This window comes from Varroa destructor, unplaced genomic scaffold (assembly GCF_002443255.2).
Source record: "Varroa destructor unplaced genomic scaffold, Vdes_3.0 BEIS01000003.1, whole genome shotgun sequence".
NCBI lineage: Eukaryota > Metazoa > Arthropoda > Arachnida > Mesostigmata > Varroidae > Varroa > Varroa destructor.
This window is the reverse complement of record NW_019211456.1, coordinates 19,529,582-19,553,914: the sequence shown is the minus strand read 5'-3', so window position 1 is coordinate 19,553,914 and position 24,333 is coordinate 19,529,582. Positions and strand designations below refer to the sequence as shown.

At 41.0% G+C, this 24,333-nt stretch overlaps 1 protein-coding gene and 1 long non-coding RNA gene across 11 annotated transcripts in view; one reads left to right on the top strand and one right to left on the bottom strand.

Moving 5' to 3' along the window:
- Positions 1 to 24,333, bottom strand: part of Shal (Potassium voltage-gated channel protein Shal) — a 261,664-nt gene that overhangs the window by 23,932 nt on the left and 213,399 nt on the right. For 4 of the 9 annotated variants that reach the window (XM_022800130.2, XM_086983270.1, XM_086983268.1 and 1 more), the window contains exon 4: positions 20,696 to 20,863. In XM_022800130.2, coding sequence (XP_022655865.1) covers positions 20,696 to 20,863 — 168 coding nt within the window. The other 5 variants (XR_002672465.2, XR_015323453.1, XM_022800131.2 and 2 more) reach the window with 5 other exon arrangements.
- The window catches only part of LOC147756639 (uncharacterized), a 28,344-nt gene continuing 10,347 nt past the window's right edge, over positions 6,337 to 24,333 (top strand). For both annotated transcript variants that reach the window (XR_015323495.1, XR_015323494.1), the window contains exons 1-2: positions 6,337 to 6,439; positions 6,965 to 7,225. This is a non-coding gene — a long non-coding RNA (uncharacterized LOC147756639). The remainder of the gene's footprint in view (positions 6,440 to 6,964; positions 7,226 to 24,333) is intronic.

Here is a 24,333-nt window from a genome sequence, read left to right as displayed (position 1 = left end):
CAACATATTTTTGTACGTTTCGAACGGGTTATTGAGAAAGGGAAGATATACAGCCGTCTTGTGGTCACTTGAAGGGCGTTGAAAATTACTTAAACTTTTATTCAGATTCTTTCGGTTTTCAAGCGTCAGATCATTGTTGTCGTTGTCATCATCATCATCATCATCATCATTAATCACCTGTCATAGATTTACTGATGCTATCTATTAACATATATATAGCTATATACGTGTACGCTACCTAGGTATGCTTATTGTTGAATTAAGTTATTTCTCTCCTAAATTTCCTTCTAACTTAGTTATCATAAACAATGGCAGAAACTTTACATTCATCTTTATGGTCATGATCCTGAAATCTTCAAGTTTATTATCTTCTTAAGTTTACCTTGGTAATCCTAGTTATAGTAAGTGTTCTTCATTGCAATGCAGTCAGTCACTCATTGTCAACACAACCAGCCAGTAATAATTTGCCACTGTGCTTACGAAACTACGATATTTGTTGTCTGCTGTTGATGACTTCCAGATAAATGAAGTGCAATAGCGAAGAACCGGGACTTCAATCCTGAGTTGATGATTTCGTTCCTTTCATATCCGAAATATCAATAACGTTTGTTAAGGTGTTTATAATACTTCTGTGTATATAGAGCAATGAGACGCGTGGGAAACATAGCAAAAATAGAATTAATTCTGTTGGAGAAGTTCTAAGATAGCGTAAGCATAGTATTGTGATTGTTGGTTCCTACAGAACGAGCTAATTTACGAGATAGAAAAAGACGATTTCTTTCTAAGTTGTTTTTTTTTTCTCATTTATGACTTGACTTGACTAATTACGAGTGGAAATGGAAAATTCCTTAAGATTGTTTGCTGTTCTACTTGCTTTTAACGATTGACCTCCGTGTATGTCATCAGCGTAACGTTTGCTTTTGGGCAACTTAATACGGTAGTAAGAATAACTGACGGACAGATCTGCTTGCCTTAGAACTAAGTAGCTGTTTCGTTAAAAATTGTTCTCATCTATCATTATCTCTAGTGTTTGTAATCATGTTGTCATCATTGGGTGAGTTAATATACTGGATTTGCCCACATTAATTATTATTACCATCACCATAGTTTCCTATTAGTTATGTCTGTATTGTTTTTTTTCTGTTTGTATGTATGTATAATACTTCCATATCTAGCTTCGTTTCTGAGCAATCCCATGTAAAGCAGTTTATTATCGTTACTGGTTGAAGAAGAAGAAGAAGAAGAAAGTCGTCACGTGTTTCTGCTAAGTCGCGCATATGATATGCACAGCCCGAACACAGCCTGGATAATTCATAGATATTTCTTCTGTCACGCATTACCCTAATGATAGCGTACCGCTCTTGTCCACGGTTCTGACCAGAAGAGCGGTTGGCCGGACCTGTTGAACCTTCGAGATCAATGCAACAGGTTCAATAACGGAACAGGGTCCGCAGACTTGACTTCGTGCTGGTCTGTGCTAGAAAGCGAACAATTATATATGCTAAGATCGTGCCCATACAAAAGGTCAATGTTGAACCGAGATCGACAGCCAAAATATCGTGTATATGACCTAAGGTGAGAACGCATGTTCTTTTGGCAAAGGTAGTTTATATATATATATATATATATATATATATATATATATATATAGTATTGTTCTTAAACGGTCGAGATCGAAAGACGATGCATTGGTAACAACGATCTTAATTCACGCGACCTACTAGGGAGAGAAAGAATCATTCATGAATACCAGATCGTAATTGCTTCCCTGTTTTTTCAGTACAAACAATTCTCTATCAGGGCAACTATGGCCCAAATCGTTTTCATCGGGAGGTGCAGCACACATAACCTGCTAAATATAGATAGAAAAAAAAAAAGTTTACTCAAGCCGACGATACGTTACAGCTAATGTACAATGATGCTACATTGTACAGTTCAAACTTTTGAGTCTTGTTATCTTGTAGTTTTCCTTTTGCTCTTCTCTAGTTATTGGCAGTGTCGTGGTTAAGACGGTAAAATGTTCCCACTGAACTTTTCTGCCACACGTAATAGTTAAACAAGGTAAATCATATATTACGAATAGCTCATGTTGTGTTTTGTTACTGCTTAATACGTCACTCATCTGTTGCGCGATCTTTTTTCGTCAGTTGTCGTTGTTATTTATCCGCGATGATGCTTCACAAATTATAATAAATATATCTTTTAATGCTTGTTCTAATGAATGTCAACTGCTGCTCTTATGAATTTCTTGTTTAAGCTATAACCTTCTTGTATTTTCGCTCCATCGTTAAGGATCACACCAAAGAAACGCGTTGATGGACCCTATGGGTACCTTAGGGCTGGTTAGAGAGGCCATTGAACAGGCAGCAGTATCATATTGTGTTCTTGGCATGGCGCAAACCCTCATGGTTCATGATATGCTTTTTAAAAAGTTCTATGAGATACAACATATAATCTTTGGCCTAGGTTAAGAGGTAGCCTTGAAACGCCTGCGGTAAAGGACACACGAAAATCGAACTAGAATTGCCGCACGGCCTGCTTATGTCATTAACGGAGTGGGTAAACTGGCGATAAATTAGCCGAGACCAACTTGAAGAAAGTCAATTCCTCATATCGGAAAGCTCTCGAGCAGTTTTTCAAGCGTACATGGGTCTTTCATACAGACAAAGGCAGCGTCTTAGTCGACGAAACCGCTGACGTCGTTTGCTAGACGCGTGATTGGATTGGCACGAAACTAGGTCATCATGGCTTGCACCATTAGGATTAAGGTAAGGGTTTTTCGTTATATTACCCAAACGGAATGTTTCACCAGTAGAAAGATGCAAATGCGTTATGACGAGTTGGCCTGACAACAAAATTTACGACAAACGTTCCGCCAAGCGGAGCTGGCCAAGGACGGGTAATAGCAGTTTTAGCGGTTCCAGTTGTTCGACTGGCTGGTCAGCTAGTGCGCGCTATTTTTTGACCGGATATAATCAATGGCCTTAAATGGGGCCTGGATGGCCCACACTTCTCCAGCTGCTGCAAGCTGCGGTCCGCAACGAGATTGGGCGCCGGGGTACATGGAATCCGTTGGTCACAGTAGGCTCAAACACAAACAGGACATCTCTCTAGACGCATAGCGAGCATTTTTAAACCACTATACTGCAACGTAGAGCGACTAGCTAAATCTGTTCCGTTGGCTGGCTAGAGTCACGCGAACGATTTGGGTAACATTTGTCTCCGATGACTGTTTGAAAGCAGTCGCCAGTGCCCAACCGGACGTGCTATACAGAAATACATTCAATAAAAATAAAGGCTTTCCTTATCACTGCAGGTATCTATAAAGCTCGCCAGAGTAAAAGAGGCACTTTTGCATCTGCTTGGGTGCGATTCTGGAATTCTCTGCGGAATAAAGTCATTGAAGGAAGAGGATCAGCTTTCAATTGTTTTCCGCGGTTCGTGATGAAGCCTTAGGTCTACACGATACAGCTAACAAACCAATCGTAGAGATCAGGTCTTCCGACAATACCACTGAATCTGAATGTATAAGATTTCGTTCAAGGATATTCACTAAGTAGAGAACACATTATGAGAGATGACTCTAGATGTGGTCATCCTACCAGACCTAGAACTTGGAACTGCGACCTTAAACTACTTGAGAAGTAGGAAACTAGAAAGAGAAAACCAATTTGAAAATCTCGTTCTACAAATGCCAAACAGATGCACTATTGGACCCGAACTCTTTATGTCAGATACTATTGACTTCTAAGCTAATTAGCTTTTTTGGGTCTCGACGAGTATTTCTGTATTTTTCATTTACTGTAACCTTTAGCAATGTGCAATTTGCTGTATTAAATAAGCAGCAAGCCCAATTTCGATATATGGACAGTTCTGAAAAAGTCGACCATATCCTACCTGAAATCATCGTTATCCAAACGAACATAATTCTCTTCGCATAGGCACATTAGCATAGGTATCGAAGATGTTCAGCGCTTTGTTTTTACGCCAGCTTTTTAGTTAGAGAATCGTTCTCAGTGAAATAGTCCTTCGTTCTGTCTACCGTATAAGGAGAAGCGCGCGATACACATAGCACCGTCGGCATAGCGGACCCATTAATAGCGACCTCGGTTTATATCGCACAACCAACGAGATATGGTCAACAAATAGCTTAGCTTCACCATTTCAAAATGGTCACAACAATAGACAATAATGATAATAGTTACCAGCATCATTACTGTTTCTATTACAGTCGTGTAATAGCATTCATATCGCCTTCATGCAACGTGATAAGACACCGGTGAAGTCGTTTTATGCTCTCATACAATGTGTACGTAATACGTGGTTCTGTATGAAGGGGCGGTAGAAGTAGCGTCGAACTAAGACGGGGGCTTATCTCTTGCTTTTTCTGCTGCTCGGATGCGTAACACATGAATCGATTTAGCTAGCTTTACTTAATCTTCTTCTGTGCTATATGTGCATCGTGTGGTGAAGTTAATGTGTGTTGGTAGAATGAACTTGTGGGCTACGCAGAACTATGCAGACCGTTGCTTATGTCTGGCTTGGATGATATCTATGGCGACATGGTTCACTTGGGTAACACATTCTTCAGAGAGCCTGCGCAAAACAGCTATCTGTATACTGTACAGTGACCTTTCCCAATATTCTACGGAGTAGAGAAAAGCCTTAGGTGGAGGCCGGCATGTGAATGCCAGACACCTAGGCCTAATTAGAAATCATCGGTGTCTAATTAGAATAGAAGTCTATCATAGAAGGCCTGTAAAGCAAAACTATGATAGACGCAGCTGAACATAGGTTTCGAAAAAGTTGTTATTCTTGATTGAAAATATTCGAGGAAAGCCCTTACCAAATCGCCATACTTGTATGGAGCCCGTTTTTCACTTTGGAAGAGAACAACAAAAACTAAATTGAATTAAAGTCAATCAGAGCGCTGTACAAATACGATACGTGCATTCAAGTGTACGTGCACGAGTAGTGATACACAATAGTCGTACGCACCATATTCTAATCGAAAAGGATGATACTATTGTGTGTTCGTGGCCGTGGTTTTGACGGTATGTCATTAATTGGTAACTTTCGAATGCCCTTATAGCAGTGAGCAGCACTATAGCAGATATATGCAAAAGCTGCCATAGCCACACATACACACAAACATGGAGAGAAATATCATATTTTTATGTTTAAATCTACATATATATATATATATATATATAAGCTTATACCATATGTCATTCGTGTTTGCTAACGTTCACTTACCACTAATCCTTTACCATCTTCTTATTAAGCTCTTTAGATTTATTACCATAATCACTCGTTTGTGACATCGATGTTACAAACGGTGGAAATCACTTCACGTACGCCCACCTGCATAAGGGCGACTGCTCATAGTCGAAACCTCGATTCAATAATTTCTGCTATAAAAGGACGACGAAGTAAGTGTTTTGTGGGAGTACGCAAGTTAAGCCCAGTCACTTATACGTGAATAGAGAGATCATGTTAAGTCACATGTGGGAAGCATATCTATGCCATCGATCCATCGGCGAACCGACACTAAAATGTGTCACTCATCTTTTCCTTTTACATATACACACACAACATTATGACTGGCGGCACAGTAATTAGTGTTTGCAATTAAGTGACGACCTGTTCATCCTTTGCGAAAGTCCACTGAGGACGCGGCATGCAATACCAAATATATGTATCTGTATGTATATATATAAAAAGAGAGAAATATTCCTGTATATAGATTATATATATATGGACCTTTTCTTTAGGTACATGTAGGCATATAAGCACTGGATCGCTTTACGTGTATCGTCGGAATCCGCTTGCGGTGACAATTGAAATTTTTTTTTAAATCTTTGTTTATCGTTTGCATTGTGTGTGCTTACAGGCACGGTTGCCCCGTTCTCTATGCGGTTGTTCGCACTTTCATGTTTTCGACAATATCGTTGCAGTCATCGCACCTGTGAACAATGGATGTTTAGATTTACTTTCGAGTCTTTCGTTGTTGTTATTCTGTAAATAGGATGAAATCGTCAATAAACGCAAGTGATTGTGTACTGTTTGCTGAAGCTGTGCATGCTTACGATCCATTTTCGCCATCCGCCGAGATAATACTTATAATATGTTGGAACGAGTGTCGTAACTAGATTTTTTTTTGTCCCGGATTGTATATCGGGTAGTTATTATAGATCGGAGTTGCTGCATGTTTTCCACTGCGTCAGCGAGTATTAAATTTGTGCCTATTTGAGGGTTTGTGCATGTATTTTCGTCGCAGTATGTTATACTACAACTTCGTGTTGTTTCGTGTCCATTCTAATAACATGTGTCATTGTTTCTATAGCAGATATACCATACATGTCGTTCTACAGGAATTGCACAATCGAACAGGTCCAGTTCTCTATCGTGACCGGCATTTCTGTCTGAGAGACACTACGTACGTATGCAGTGTATCGCATATATACATATATGTTTTGCACACTTATTATTATATGAACGGTGTGGCCCGGCTGATCTGGAAATCAAATCTATTAGTCTATGGTATTTCATACGAACTGGGTATAAATGGCAGAGAGCAGTAATTTGATAAATGGCAATTGTGAGATAAATTGTGAGACCGGTGTAGAACAAAAAAAGGACACTAGTGGAGGCTTTATCGTATACTTGAGTGGTAAACATAGAACAGGGTAGAAAAACTGTTGCTGGTGCTCGATCTGATGTATTCAGCATTCGAATAGTCTTCGAAAAAGGGTTGGCCTGGTTCTCGATTTGAGTGAGCGGAACCTTTATAACAAACAAAAATGTGCCGTGTCTTTCCCATCCTGAGATGAAGTTAATCGAGAATCCGTAGTTTCATTATTTTCTCTATTATAATTAGCATCATTGCAAGAGTTATCTGATCTACCTATACTTAACAATATTCATAATGCTCCGCTTCTCTGTCGGTCTTTGATCGTTTCAGGACCTGCTAATGAGTGACTGACCAGCTATCTATTACTCTTCACTGCTCAGTTGCGATACAACATCGAAGGGGTAACCGGCACGGTTCTACGAGAGCGAAGATCGTGTTCCAGCGCTTGGGCGACGCGATGCTCAGCAAGCAAAAGCGCTCCGTCCAGCGATCAGGGATCAGAGAACATTAATAACACTATCGGGACGAGCTCGCTACATCAGCATATAGTTGGCTTCACCTGTCGATAGCGGTGACAATAGGTCAAGAGAGGTGAGAAATTGCACTGTTCTAATATTTGAAAAGCGTAAGTATCTCTTATTTTTTTTGGTGATGCCATACCTTGTCGGCGTCTGTAGTGCTCCACGAGCTGTTCTTCGCTGAAACCACGTACATTTCGCTCGAGTAGAACCGTTTTTTGCTTTCTGGCCCCTTTGTATTTTTTCCCGTATTGCAGTTCATAGGATTCTAGTAACAATGGGACAAATACCTTACCGCGGACGGTAGACCTTTTCAAATTGTGTACCGCTCACTTGACAGCATCAGTTCTTTACCATACACTTGTTACCACCAATACCAGTTAGCTGGATAGATATTTTCGGTAATAGCACGATTACCATTCACGTAATCACACTTATTATAATACGTAATAATAATAGTAGCGTTTTGTCAACATCGTGTGTCATCGTTTCGTTATTTCGGTGCATATCTATACTTTGTTTATAATTGTACCTACTAAACGTGTTACCATAGACAGTTTAAGCATTACAATTAAGCTTTTAATCTAAATTTATATATCGTTATCTATGAGTCAACATCTATACGGTGAGTTCCTATTTACACTTGTGTACAGAACTTCAGAGGCGTGGGAGGGAAAGCGTTGAGGAAATGAACACGGCGTATGGCTCCCTTGTCGCGTCATCATTGTGCGAAGTGTGTGTTGTATCTTTTCTGCTTTCCCTCATTTCAATAATATGCTGTTCTACAGAATGGCTACTATGTGGTCCGCCGCAGTGTTCCATTGCTAATCGTAACGGTGGTAGTGGGCATGACAGCTTCAATTGAGTGCTATGCTTTTCGATATTTGTGTCTAACAGTTTATCAAGGGGGATTTTATGCTGGACAAAAACCATCTGTGAATGCATTTTCTGCTGCCTATGTGCATGTGCTATTTTTTCTATTTTATTTTGTTACTGTGCACATATCGTACTGGTCTATGTTGTGTAATAGTCATACATCAAACACTTGTTGGCCCATTCATTTAAGTATAGCTATCGGATCATTGAGGTTATGAAAGTCGCATCTAGCTACAATGAGAGAACATTACCTTACAGGTGCTAGTGCCTTTTGTGTGGTGGCTTTATATATATATAGAAAAATATATGCTAGCATATATTTTCAATTTACTCCTGCACACAGGGCTGCCGTCTGTATTCCCATCAGTTAATTAATTTGCCATATTTTATTGTGCATTGTTTATGTGTTTGTGTGTGTGTGTGCGGGAAATGAGACTGACTTAGTGGCTGTCCTTGGACTGAAATGATCAGTGACTCTTCGCAAGTCGTCTGATCTGTTGTATGTGCTTACGATTTCTCATTTCTATAAAAACATGAAAAGAACATTTATCATGCTTTCGTTATTGTGTAGAAGAAAAGTTCGTGGTATCTCGTGATGGTGGCGATAGTGGCGGCTTCATTTAGTCGGGAGCTACCTTCGTTTTATTGTCATTAGGCCTATTTATATTTCAGTATTCTGTCAATCTTTATCTTGAAATGATTGATATAGGTTTTGTAATATCTTTGGCAGAGACAGGGTCTTGCAAATGCTGATAGGCATCGTAAACGGTTTACGTTCACGATAACGTCAGCGGTAATGTCAATTTGATAGCCCACTGTTATAAGTTACTTTTATATAATTATTATTATCAGACTGGAGGTATTTTGTCCTTATGCTAGTGTTTCCTTAGTTCGTCATTCTCTGTTTTGTGCTCGGTCATTTCGTCTCGTGCATTGATGTGACCGTCAGTTTTGTCTCTATCTTTCCACTTAATCTGTTTACTGATTGTATGTTCTTAGCGGGAAAGAACGTTTTTACGAGTTGTGTATATCAAAGTTTCACAAATACATATATATATCCTTTCTACTTAAATATACCTAGATGTAGATGCTGTGTCGAAATATGTAAATATTTATATAAGAGAGGACCACGGTCATTGAAGACAGCGGCAGAAATGTGTCGTTCGCGTTTCGAAAAGATGCACAATTGAGTTATCGTTATTGGATAATTGTTAGAGCTGTAACAGCATTACAGTCGTAACGTTACAGTAGAGGAAGTTCCACAAAACCTTGGTAATGTCGTAGAAACGGGACCGATGGATTGTTGGTCAGTAGAGGCAGTTTGAAGGGGCGCTTAGACGTAAAATTATCGCATATTCCAAAGAAGCCCAGCACTTATTGTTTAGCGGAATGTCAAAATAAAGCAATTAGCACGCTTATTTTATACGAGCATGTCCACTTACTCGCCGTTCATACGTGGGGAGAAGGGCTGGTGTTAGGCCCCGCGCACAGAAAGGTAACGGGTTATTAGGAAATGCTCAGTGTAGAATCTAAACGATTTTTATTTATATATTTGTTTGCTTTTGATTATGAGTGTACACTGTGGCTTACTAGGCAATAATCTCCATTAGAGTTCCTTTCTCTGGCGAAATAAGATGGCAATGCTCGGATCAATTTGGGTGCCTTCCATTGTGGTTCAGCTAGTGTGACCAATGCTGTTGTTGAAGATGAAAATTTTGTGTTGTTGACATGTCCGTTTGCATCTTACAGATTCTGATGTGTTTATGTCGTTATTAAATTGTTGTTACTGATTTTTTTCAAAAATGTTGGATATTGTATTCATTTTCATACGGGATTTGCATTTGTCGCTATCGGCCTAAGGGAGAAATTGCGAACATGAGCTTGGCCTTATTGTCGTCTTATTCTGCTTTATGAAGGTAAAAACTTGATGAGAACTTGCAAGGTCGAATTAACATATTGTTCTTTGTTGCGTACATTCGCAAGATTTGGCAGACGTGTTAAAGTGAGTATCATCAGGGTGCAGGAAAAAATGACTGACGATATATTGTTTATCGAAAACAAATTTGTTGTGGCGTAATTATTAGTCGATTGATTGATCATCGAGCATCATCATCAGCTTGTCATGTTCTAGATGTTCTTCGCGTTCTCGTTGGATTGACAGTTTGTTAGAACTGGGAGTTGTTACTGCTACTGCTGCTGCTGCTGACCTTCTTAGCCGCCTATTTTTCTGTCATTGTCGTAACCTGTTTTGTACGCTGCTGTTACGCGTTGTCGTTGCTGCTATAGCTGTTAGAGTACTAACCAGCATTCTCTGACCTGGCATTAGTTCTGCTACGGTTATTTGAAAACAGTCCATGCTGTATTGATGAGCTACTACTGTTTAGCGTATAACCTTTTTTGCATCAACAATAATAACGTATTGTTAGATACTTTGCACTGTGCTGTTTTGTTCGTCATTTCTCATTGGCGACCTAAATAGCAAGGAATTAACGGGATACCGGTTAGGGGTGTGTAGGTCTGTCGATACTGTTCTTGTCTTTGTTGTTATCATCGTCCTCCATGTAGGCTAGTATTTATCTCGAGAGGATAATTGTATGCTTGCATTGGAAACGTATCCGTCAATAGGGAAGCGTTCGACAAGCGGTGAAGTCGTGGCTGTACCATATGGGATGAATACTACCATTTTGGATCCGTGGAGAGCACACGAAAGCCCGTGACGAGTCCCGCTTCTCACTTAAGCGATTGCTTGTTCCCGATATACACGTCCGCAAGTACAATTAATTAACCTCGATTTCGATATATTAACGAGGGGACTGCGCCGTCCGTAGACTATACATCGTACAATTAGAATGAGCCACAGAGGCCCGGAAGCACCAACGACGAGCAGGGTCCTAGCCATTAAATTCTCGCTTCTGTTGAATCTACTTTAGGTGGATCGGGTCGGGTTTTCTCTTATGCATTAGTCAACTGCTTGACTGATATCGGTATGGGCCTGTGTACTGTATTAGTTTAGCTTTTGTTTCACTACCGTGAGAGGCCTTAGTTGACCTATACGAGCCTAGAAAGAAGAAAGCCTTAAGAATGGGATTGTTTCGTTAGTTCGAATGCTAGCCTGATGCAGAATGGTAAAGTTGTTTACATAGGGAAGCTGAGCTGATCGTGTAGCTAAGGGCTACCCCAACGTCTCAAAAATGAGAGTTCTTTATTCATCGTATGATAACCTTACACAACGTATCGTTCGAAAAATATGATTGCAGGATGTTAAGCCTGTATAAGTTCAGTAATTAGCAAAGTTTCGAGGCCATCATGTTACATTCTAGTAGTTTAAAATTTCGTGTACTTTCAACATTTGTAGATTCTTCGTTTCAATCAGATCCTCATTAACAGTCCTACACAAGGTTTCTTAGCATAATTCACCATTATAGTCTCTAGCTATAATTAAAAGAGGAGGATAGACGGAGGTCGTTCGGCCCAGAGATGAAAACGGCATTGGTGCTTTTCAGTTTTCTGTTACAAGAGGAGGAAAAACTATGGTGCTTACAGGCTGTTAACTTGACCGCTTTCGAAGTTATGACGTAGTGGTCGTATGGTAGATGAATGGTTGGGCAGCTGTTGGTTGGTCTGCGTGTGGAGTTAAGTTCACTGTTTGAGTCCAAGCAGTCCTGGATCACTTGCTGATTTCCGCTTACAATGGTCCCCAGTACACGCTCACACACAACACGCACACGGAGACAAGCACATGTCAGAGTGAGTGAGTGGGTGCACGAATAGATGTGATTAAATGAAGCCCGAACGGCTGCTAACAGGTGGGGCAGGTGATGCCCACTTACGTTCAACAATGTTCATAGCGGCACAGAGAATGGTACCAGGTCTCGATGAGACTCGTCGATCTCTCAGTAAAGCCCCACAACCTACGGCACACCATAGCCCAACCCTATAGCGCCAACAGCGCACCGTCAGTGCTGTCATCCTTTATGGGTTTTCCATAACAAATGTTGTGCAGGTTTCAGAAGGTACCTTGAGAATTAAAGAGGCAAGAAGAGGAAAAACACGTGAAATCGTATTGTAGTAGAGTGAGCAGTGTGTCAAGTTTTCCAATTTAGTAGTAATGATGAAACAGGAAAAGTTGCAGAGGAGGTGAAAAAGGAGGCACTCATCAGCAAATGGGTCAAGCGGCAAGTCGCGGTTCAGCGGTGCCACAATCCAGAAGCATTGGGTCATTGCGCGGATCAAACCGCGTGAATTGGTTCCGTTTCATTCAACAGTTACAACATTCGATTACAGAGATATTCAGATGGTGACCTGAATACATTTTGGGGTGTAGTGAATAGTTAGTGTGATTTTTAGGTAGAAGAAAAGCTATTATCGGAACGTCATCGTACCCGGCCGAGCTTCGGTAGTCCGAGCTTGAGGGAGCTGAACCTTAGGTGCTCGTCATCCACACCGATGATAGGCCGAAAGGTAAAAGGTGCTGCGGACCAAAAGAAGGCGGCGGAAAAGGTTACGAGGTAGTGGTGGTCAAAGACATCACAGCCAACAATGTGAAAAGTAGGGATAGTTTATAAAACGAAAATCATTTGTTCTTAATAATTTTCGTGGACCGCCTTGCTCCTCATAGGATTTCTAGGCAAATTCTGTTTTCCCGGCAGTAGCAACGGTGACGGCAGCCGATGCTATGCAAAACACTGTATTCCGTGTATCACAACAACACACAGCGGTTAAATTGATCATGAAGTAAACAAAATCTAATAATACGGCGGCCAAAATGATCATATAGCAATAGTGCCAGCATTGCATAAATACTCGCATAGCTAGCGGTCGCTCAAGGAATACGGGCTGGTAGCATTATTCGTTGAGGTGTTAGTGACGGAAGCCAGTTGGTATCAATGGTACGTTAATTTGTCGATTTTTTTCACGATACAGTGGTGGCAAAAACAGCGACAGTGATAAAAAAGGCGCGCATGCTATCTGTGCCGTAGTTAAATCTCTCATGTCTGTTTTCATTATGTGTTTGCTTCGATTATTATTAACAGTAAACGTTTTGATCGCGTATAATAGCGGAAACGTGGTAGCTCATCGGTTCGTGAACTCTTCATGGGTTCGTGCGAAGCGTGTCGAGTAGGTCGGTGGCGGTTTGAGCACACAGCAGTAGTATTCATACGCGGTGTAAATGTATGCATTGCGATACGACCTTTTCTTGCTGCGTCTGTTTTCTGCAAGTGATATTCCGGTGACTGGGTGCGTATCGGTGAAATGAAATGAAATGTTTTGCAAGTAGGCTCGCTGTCGTGACACGTCGTTGTGAGGCGTGTCGTCAGCTCCGATCTAGGCGAACTTTGACAGCATAGAGGTTGCATTAACAGCACCATTTGTTCCTCTGGCTTTTTGTTTTTAAATAAAAATGTACCATTATTACAGTTGTTACTGTGTGTGACGCTTTGTAACAGTATGGTATCATTAGGTCATCGCTCAGCTAAAATATACGTATTTAGGTGGTCAATAGACTACGATTGAGATTAGTAAAAAGGGCATTTGGCCAATACTACGAGGTACGTATACCGACAGAATAAAGAAGGATGACCTCGAAGTCAAGGTCACTGGGTCAGAGGGATCGGCTTGAAAGTGCTAAAAATGGTTGGAGGTCGGAAGTTTAAATGTGGGGGTCTCTATGGTAAATTGACTCCAGACACGAATAGGTGTTAGCTAGGTAAAAAGGGATAGATATATAAATAGGACGCTTTTCGAGAAAAAAAAGGTCGTTGTTGGCCGTAAGTACACAAAGTGAAGATAATTGTGCAGCAGCTGGAGCTAGGGAAGGTAAGGAAGTGGGGCAGTGGAGTTCTAAAACGAAAAAGGTTCAAGCGTGGGAAGTTTTTCATTCGATGCTACTGGAAAAGTTAGGGTGAGCAGAATTAATGATGGTTGCGGTGATTTAAAAAAGATACGAAAAGACAGGGCAAGTAAAATAAGGGCAGCAAATTGATTACTTCTTGTTCTCTAGTGCCTTCTTTGATCATTCGGATGAAAACGCAGTGAGTTTCACTGTCATAGATTTTCGAAGATTAAAAGATGCACATGCTCGTCTAAACCCTGAGGCTCTCTCCCCTGCGTTGTTCTCGATCCTATCTAATAGTCGGCAAAATTTACAGCTAAAGATACGATTATAAGCTCAATATGAAAAGAAATAGGTTTCTTTTTTTGCATTTTTAAGTTTCATAATTTAAATGACACTTTAAAGGCTGAAAGAGCATTTGCCATTCGGTTAAAAATACTTTTTTTTTCTTTTATAGCACTTTGTAAAAACAATTCTTTTTGTAAGCTGAAACAGGCCAACTTTGAAGATAGAAGTCTTCTTCTTGCGAGGCAGCGTAGGTTTGTTAGAGGGGAAATAATAAATAATAAGGACTTTCTGCTGTGCTACAATGAAAGCAGCCAAACTAAATATGTCCCGCAGGATCCTTCGCAATCCATTATGGTTTATTGTCTTATCATCAGCAACTCTTGCGACCTCCTATTAAGCTGTATTAAATATATGCGACATCTTGTATTAGTGGCAATGTTAGAAAAGCATAGTCAGCAATGTCTGGTTGGCTTTCCGGAAATGCAATCACCACAAGGGGTATGTCATCAACGAGATGCCTTGATGTGTTTCCTACTACTTCACAGAAGCAAACATACCAGCAGTAGGAAGCTTGCAGTGTCAAGCGGAAGAAGAACTGTATGAGAAAATTCAAAGAGAATTCGTCCCTTATAACCACTCTGGCTTTAACACGGACGCAACTTGTCGTTTCCCGTTCAACATAGCGAATGACGGCCGACTTCTCAGCTGTACACAGTCCCCAGAGGACAGTTGCTACTCTTTTCCGTGGACTTCTAGCAATCAGGGGTTAGGCTCGTGCTCCTAACAAAGTAGTCTCAACCTCCCCATCCCTCATAAACAAACCCGTGTCCGTTGCAGGCCTTAGCTGTTTCACGTGCTGTGGTTTGGCACTGGCCAACTGTAACGCCGACAACAGTCTGCACGAGAAGGACGTGATGGCTATGCCTGCTGTTCTCTATCGTGATATAACGAGGCCAGTGCATTGTGAGATATGTCACAGACCCTGCACCAGATGCTTTCATGCAAGGCTAGTTAGTCCTGAATTACGTATCCCTCAGAAATCTACCCAACACGGAGCTCTCCGAGTCTCCGATGTCATCGGCCTCTCAGCTCATGAGTTGAGTTGACTTCACGGCCTCTACGGAACAAAATGCAAACAATAATGTATGTCTTCCGACTGATACATCTGTCTGATCGTTTTAAGAGTCATGAATACAATATACATATGAAAATACACATGAATACAACAGACAGTGGAGAATAGTACGAGCATAACAGAGGGTTTGAGAACATTACGATGCTTGTCGGATGTGACGTTTCGAGAGAAACAACGCAGGACTAGGACCTGCGATATTTGCCTTCGTAGGAAGACTAAGGTTAGAGAAAGTAAAAGCAGCGTGGAGGTCCAAATAAATAAAAGTGCCAATAGAAAGGATGTTTGCCCAGAGATTTCACGAACGATTTCAGGAGACGTCGCTAATGGTGAACCTGAGTCACTTCCGAGATGCTAACTCCACCTGGATGTGGCCGGTAAGAAGGACCAGGAAGTTGCGCCGTGATATAGAAACAGTTGACCTGCAGCAGAAGATCCGTAAAATAGGTGTACATCGGCCTACTTAACCTCTGTGCAGTTATTTCAGTCTGTCCAGTAGACACAGTAACATTGTAGGAACTTGTTCTATGTTCGCGACCGATTTGTTTCAGATTTGCGGCACAGTTAATAACTAGATAGGTATTATTAGCAATTGTTTGTTGTCGCTGCTGTGGAGCATTTAAATACTTTCTTTTAACATTTCGTTCGTTTATCTCTTTTACTGTGGAGTCCTATTACTTTCTGCGAACGCTGTATAAGAACATACATGGCAAGTTGGAGTCTCTCAAGACAGGCGGAATTTAGTGAATGTTTGAGAACTCGACTGTTTCACACGACGGCAAATGAGAAGCCCGGTTGTTATTAGACGAGTTTGGCGCGCACAGAATAATTAAATGAACCATTGTACATTAGAAGAACCCGCCTAGATTTGAATATAGCAAAACACGTTGTAGATCCTCACTGCGTTTTCTGTTAATCCAGTTCGATCTATTAGTAATAGGCGTATGTGGCCAACGATGATCATCACGACTACTAGCAGAAGGCAATGCGCTAGTAATAATCCTTGCTTGGAGAAAGACATTTTAATAATAATTATTGTATCATAGTACAAGTACAAAGTAAACAATAAAGATCACAACAAATTTATCTGCTTCCACGCTAAAAATATAGCGTTCTAGTGATACTTAATGTGAAGGATAGAAACAACAGTTTATGTTACCGTTATCATAACCGTAGAACGGTAATTACAATAGAATAATGGCAGCCAAAATAATCGTGATTGTTAGAACATTACGCTAGAATCATGTCTCTAAGGCGGTTCGCGAGGGCGAGGGCGAAGCCCGATAGATAAGCGGATGCAGAAAGACAATCAGGCGATCAAAAGCGGGCCGCGAAATTTTGAAATCGATTACTTTCTATATTGCGAAATATTACAATTATGATCTTTCTATAGAAAAGCATTCATAATTTTTTTGAGAGAATTGTGTCCACACATCGGCACACTGTGTCTGCGATATAATCTCTGACAAATAGCTCTAGAGCTGTTTTGGTATAGCAGCGCCTTTTAGACAGTCCACGTTAAGTAAAGCGCGACAAACAAATGTCAAAAGAGCAATATGAGGTAGGAGAAGTAACTGCAGCAAACTGATAATCCTACAACAATCAAACTGCATTTTTCAACATGTTGGGTTTGCGTTCTGCATTAACTGGTTATCACAGGCAGACAGAGAGCTCTCAAGAAGACGTTTCTAGGAAAAGTGACAGGGTATATTTATAACGAGTATAGTATTATAAGATGTTCTGTAACAGGTTCCTTGAAACAATGTTTTCTTACTCGAACGTAACATATCGCGATGGGTCGCGTACATCTGCACGGCATACAGGTCTCTGACCAGAGGAATAACCCACTGGCTGTCAAAAGCGTTACTCAAGACTGAAAAATGATAGTTTCGTCAATTGGCTGTGCTAATCTTTGCAATAGATAGAAACAGTTCCAAATTACAGGGTACATCTCCACAGATCTGCATCTCAAAGACAACACACAGTATCTTATCCAAGCTGTTTGTAAAACCTTTAGACGAAGCGAACCTAATGTAAATTTTTCATAGCCGAGACGGAAAACCTGCTTACATACGAAAAACGACTAAAAGCAAAGACAAACGTGCTTGTATAAAAGGAGATAAAACTATATAGGCTTTTAGGTGAGCGGCGGATGCTAAGAATTGATACATAATTCCTTAGGGATTCTGACATTCGGTCCGCGATTTACTTCGATGGATACCGACGCATAAAGCTCGTATCAGGATTCTAGAAAAAGAGTGGCCGATGCTGGGGACTGGAGCGGGAATTGGATAGGTTCATGTATGTTTGAATGAAGATTCATTTCTATAGACAACGTATGCAATCGTACTACTAAGACAAGGCCGTTCCTTTGGATTAAAATAAGTGTTGAAATGGTGCTGGATAATGGTAGTGTCACGTCGAGGTGAAGGCTGATAAAATGTACAGAAAATTATAGAAGAGGTATCGAAGAAATAAAACGAAGTTTAGTTGGGTCCATTGTTCTCTTCGGATTTAAAGTACGTTTGATTTCTGGCTGCTAGGTACTATAGTCAGTGTTGTAGGTAGTTGATTGTAATTTACCGTTATAGATAGGATTCTCAAATGGTTACTTGGGTAAGTGGGTGAACTTGAAGGCAGCTTGTGGATTAGTACGATGGGTTGGCAGGTTATTTTTGATGATTGCACGGGTGTGGGTTTCCGGTGTTAGCTAAATGCTTGGTGGCAGGTGTCTGTTGATTACAGAGAGGCGTGCAATGGTTCATTACAGGTAACAGGTAGATTACAAGGGTTTGTTTGTAGATGGCGTGATATAAGGAATTATGCCCTTGGGCACGTTGAATGTGCTCTGATGAATAGAAATAGTTAGATAGATAGATCATAGCTCGATGGACCTCACATTGCATTTGCATGACTTCGCTCGCTTACCTGATGGGTTACATGGCTATGGTATTTGGGAGCAGCATACGCACTCTTTAAGCGTTTCTCTAACAGAAACAATGTTAACGAAGTTGCTACATCTTTGTGATTGGTTTTGCGAGCATTAATTGGGTTACTTGGTACAGAAAAGTAATAGCAGTAGCAGATGATGCTTGGTTGCTGATGCTGGTACATTGCTTGGCTGGCTGGTGTTTTTGCTCAAATAAGTTCGTTTGATTGTAAGGCCAGGCCTTTACGTTAAGCAGACGACCAGGCAAATTCCCAGGGTAGCAGCTACAATCCGTAAAACACACGACAGGCCACACTCGAGCGATGGGTCACAGACTGCAGACAGGCGGAAGGCGAGAGGTGGATGCGCCAGATGACAACGACCGAATGCCAAATGAATAACAAGAACTTTTCTTTTTTTTACTTCGTTTTTCAAAACGAGAGTGACGACGTTGGCATCACCACCATCACGCCAAAGTCATCTCAACCGAAGACGGGCTCACAGGACTGTGTATACACGAAAGGTTCACTGCTTATGGTCAGCTCGGTATGAATCTTTTTTCGCCAGACGTGATGTCGTACATACATACTGTACGTGGAACGTGGTACCGACTTAGGTGGCACTTTCGTATAATGCCCTATAATCGTGTAACGTTATAGTAATAGGACAACAGATCGTACCCACACTGGTGAATAAGTTCTTGAGAGAGAGGGAACTACATATGATTTTATATTTGTGTACCACTCAGAAACTCTGTCTGCTTGTTTTTCTTCTTTATACTATTAATGATGGTCCCTGGTTTACCTTGTACACATATTATAGCTAAGTTGTGATAGGAAAGGTAATTTTGTTCAGTTTAGCCCTACAGACCTATATATTATTATGAGTATAATAGTCACTAGTATTTTATGCAATTAGGGGTATATTAATTGGAATTAGATGTAATCCAGTTTTTTTTTTTTGATTCACAATCTAATTTTCTGATCTTGCTACGTTTTATTCATAACCGCCCCACAGGTCACAAAATGAGAATAAGCTATTTCAAAACCGACGGACAGATGATCAGGCAGGAATTGATTTATATATAATCACACAGAAGACGAACGGCTCTTGATGCATTTCAGACACGTAACGTAAGACACCCGTCCACATAACGGGGATGACGCTATGGTTGACACTTACCTATACGTCCTTCACCTTTTTTTTCTTTGGTTCACTATACATCTGTTGACATAGCAAGATTGCCATTAAATGTCAACAATTATCATTTTCATCATTATTATTATTATTATTCTGCGAAAGAGATGTGCTCAATGACAATTACGGGTCGTTTGTGATGTCTGAAACCGTTGAAGTCGCAAAATACATTTAGTAAAAATTTCGAAATTTAAAATAATAACAGTAGTACCAAGATAAATAATAGAATAACTATTCCAAGATGTCTATCGGCCAGAGTTTGTTGTGGATGTCCGCCTTTTCATCGTGATCCAACTATTTAGAAACTGCAACTATCGGCTGAAGGAATTGTTCTCTGTAGATGTACAACGTTTATGGAAGAGTGTAAAGACAACTATGAAAATCGACAATGAAATTTATACAAATATACACGCATGAATCTTAATTCAATCCGGGATTATCATTATCATTACGTTGCAGTAATCAGTTGCCGCTGCTCTTGTTCTCCTAAAGCGGGGCGGCCCTCGGCAGTGTTGTATACGTAAAATAACATTTCATATAGTAATTACTTTTATAATGATTATACCAGAACTCTATACACAGCAAGAAGGAAGAGTCAATACGTTAGGACGTGTTGGAAGGCTGGCAAGATTACTTCTCGACTGGATCAGTCTGGCCATTCGTCTAGGACCATATAACAACAATGGTTATCATGGCTCTTAATTGGCCACGTTTCCTATTCATTTTTTCGCCTGCATAGAAGTACGTGTGCCGAACTAGAACAGCTCCTTCCATATGAGTGTGTCTTTTTCTATTATGGCAAAAAATAATAAATAGGTAAAACCTTTCTGTCCGATTGCGAAAGCCGCCTGTTGTCGTGACGATCGTTAGCTTTGTTACTATTGGCGGCTGGCTGATCATCATTGCTAGGTGAGGTTGTCGTGGTAGCCAGAGACGACGGGCAACAATGGTCAAGGCCAACAACTTTTAAGGTTGTTGCATCTGATACAGCCGTCATTATCGTACAAAGATTTTGAGTGGTTTGACTGGTGGATGCTGAATTGTTCAAGTTGGAGACATTTAAGGACAGCAAATGTTGCCCTTGTCGGTTACCACTAATGGTTCTGAATAGCGGAGGTGACCCTGTGGGGCAAAGACCGGCCTACGACTCAATCGTCTCAAGATCAATATCTAACTGTGTGTGAGGTCGGGAGCGACCTCCCGAGCCCTGTGAGTCCGTTCGGTGATGCTTGCCTGTATGCTGCTGCACCTGATAGCCTTGATGGTCGAGCTTTTTGAGCTTATGTACCTGGTATTTCTTTCGGTTGCAGCGGCCCCGCGAGCCGCAGCAGGAGTTGAGCAGGCCGTGTCGCTCGTGAGACGCCTCAGAGGCAGCTGGCGATAGCGGCGGAGTCGAACTGGGTCGGTTCGGGTTCCCGCCATTGTATGGCACTTCCAGCTCCACAAATTCCCGATCCTGGAATCAGTGTAAAACACATAAAGAACAGGCGGTACTTTAACGACGATGATAACCGTAACGATAAATACAAAATCAAAGGAAAAACGCAATCCCGTAAAAATTGCCATAAGACACAAAGGAGGGCTGCGGTAGTAGCACATGAATGGTGACGTAGTAAAATAGTATGAATGCAATTTTATTACAGGATATTCATTACATAAACGTTAGCTAGCTACTTTAGTGCCTAGTGGTTGACTAGAAGAGTATATATTAACATCATTTATAAGGGAATGCAACAATTCAATCGATATTCTTTTTTATTCCTGTCTTTATGCAGGCATGTGTATGGAATGAAGATAGATAAACTGAGATCTACGTACCGGTGAGGCTCTTATTAATAATTACAACTAAATTGTTCACACAAGCGTCCTATAGAGGTATTGGTATAACATAAGATGGCATTTTTGGATGCAGATGAACTGCTTGAATTCCGACTGCCATATGTGAAAGGTGGAAAAAAGCGAGAGTTCGATTAAATGCGCCGTTTCACTCACATCAAAAAAGCCTATTTCTAGTCATCGATTGACTTAACTTGAAAGTGAATTTTATTATTACTAAATTAAACATGTGTCTTAGGGGTACTTAAACGCAATATGTTTACCGGCATCTGTCAAAACTTACAATAGCTCAGCAACGATCCTTTTTTTTTTGAAAGAAAAATTGCTTCTTAGCAGTCGTAACAAGGGCAGATATTCTTGGCCTATAAGCCATGTCATCCAGTATGACACGGGCAAGTTTTCATCTCCGATTTACACCTCAGTTCTTCCATTAGGAATTTTCAAACTACCATTTTATACGCTGTTCAGTGGTGCGGCCTCTTGATTCGCGGCCTCGTACTTCCTAAGGATTTAGACCAAAAGTGACAAACCTAGTCAAAACAAAGCGGTTGTTTCCGCTGGCGTGTTGGATAGGAGTGACGTTTTTGCGAAAAATGTAGACAATATAAATGACAGTTTGTTTAAGTCGAGTTTTAAGTTGGTCGAAGTTGTTTGCTTAACGTGCCAAGTGAATATCCGACGGATAGCAAAGTATCACAATGATCTATTGATAAGTTCCATGTATCTGCTAAAGTGAGGAGTAGGCAAAGCTTGGCATAAAATGGCCGAGAAAAGTAAAATTTATAATCGTATAGATCACAACATTCGGACGACGCCCGTTTCAGCCATAATTGGTCTTTCCTCTTGCTGTTGCCTATTCCGCGTTGGCTCTTAGCCGTACAATTTCAAGCCGTTAGTTGCTAATTATCAAGTGAAACACGTGGCTATTGAGGGACCCGTGGAAGCGGAGTTCGAAGACGAACGAGCTAAGACTACTTGTACCCGAAATAAAAACATTGACTTTTTAAATCACTGGAACTTCTGCGGCCGGTTTCCTGCACCTCGTGAGGCAGCAAAGGAATCTCAAAAGACTCATTTGAGAAAGCCACAAATGAGTCGATGCCGGGCGCCTTTGCCATAACTTTACTGTCGCTTCTTCCCCCTGCCTTTTTGTTGCCCTGTTTTTTATGTTCTCTTTTCCTTTATAATGATTGTTGAGTGATCTGAACCTTTCATCAAATGAAAGAGCGAATGGAATAAGCCCAACAAAAAGTCCTTTATTCACAAAATCATCCCCATAGGTTTTTCTCCCCTTGCTATTTCTCATCCCCATTTTATTCTGTACATTGTATGTAGACTGGCATAACTTTAGTTCGACCTTATTCTGCTCACCACCCGCCGGTTTCTTATTATCGCACGTTCGTGCACGCCGTCTACAATTCCGCACGTTTCGTATTAGGACATTTCCGACTGCTGACTTGCGGCGGATGTTGATTCTAGGTCGCTCTCTCTCCCCTTTTCCTGCTCGTTTTACTTCCCTTCTTTTGATTTTAACTCGAAGCTGTCATCCGTAGTTGTAGCCGTGATTGTGGTTTGGTCTCTAGCTGTTACTGAATCTGGCCCATCTGACTTTATCGGTCAGCCTGTTAGACTGAGCATTTACGTTGTCGAAGAGAGGGCCAGGAAGATAATAATAGCAAATGTCTGTCACCAGCCACTCGCGAAGTCGCCTTGCTCATCCCAGCCCAATGACCTGCCTTTCTTTTATTAGTAATACAACTGATCACAAACGCCACCCGTCAATGTCGTCGACGGCCAGCCACTCTTTAACGGCTTTTGGCGCCTCGGCGCTGTCACCTCTATGCAATAGCGGAAGTCTATAGGAACTCAAGCAGTTGGTCGCAATAGAGTAATGGTCCAACGTGACCGTAAAATGAAAGGAAGCTCATAGTAATGGCATTTTGGTCACGTCCCTCCGCTGACCCGTCGGCTAGAAACGAGGAGCCGTTGGGAGGAGCGAATCGCGCAGAAACTGTCTGCCGGTTCGTCCACTGTCACATTAGAATTAACAGCCGTTTGAGAAGGTTTGGCCGCGGCGGCCACAGCAATGGCAGTCACTTGCATCTGCTATATTGTGGATAGTTGTTTTTTTCCCTCCTCTATCAATTTCATGAACATCTGCGGAACGCTAAACTGTTTGACTACAGCAGCTATGTACTGCTGTGATGCTATTTTACTGAGTATCTATATATATTTTGGCTAAATCTTTGCAGTTAATTATAAGGACATGCGATTGCTATTGCGCCTTTATTTTCAATGACGGGTGCTTTGAGTAAAGGCGGTCCTTTGTCATTAGCTATAAGGCCCCTGTACCCGCTTTTTTGATCGAATGTTTCTCGACGAGGAAAGCCTTACAGAAACTTATTATCCTGTGATATCTGAACAAGTGTATTTTGGTATCTATGTAGTAGAAGCATTACTTTCGCGAACATAGTAAATGATAAACAGGTAAATGAAATATTTAGTAATAATCAAGCAGTTTTGGAGCTCCATTAGACGGACGAATCGGGAAAAATATGAATCATAATCGTAGTCTTCTTCCTATTGCATACACCTTTAAAAGCGGTTTCAAGGCAAACACCCAGCCATTTGTGCCTTTAATCATTTCTATTTAACTGTGAATATTGTAGTGTTGAAGTCGTGGCCTGCGAACGGAGAGAATACATACATATGCACACTATTAGTTTAAACAAAGGGAAGTAGATTGTTATCTACAGAAAACAGTATAGGCAAGAATATGTACAATTAATCGCTTTCGGTTCTGTAACCAGCCTCCATATTTCGAGTTTTACGTCCGTCTACGAAAACAAGGTCTGTCCACGCCCGCCTGTATACGCGTCTAAAACTCCGAGGCTTTCAAGGACTCGTTTGCGAACAATACCTGGGCTTGAAGAGAAAGCGTCACACACCCCCCTTTTGTACAAGTCCTGCTGATGCTCAAGGCTTGCTACACACATTGTTACACGATATTCTTGAAATAAGCTATGGCACTCTTTTGCATCAAAGTGTTAGTAGTACATGCCAGCGAGTCTGCCTAGATGGAGCTCATCG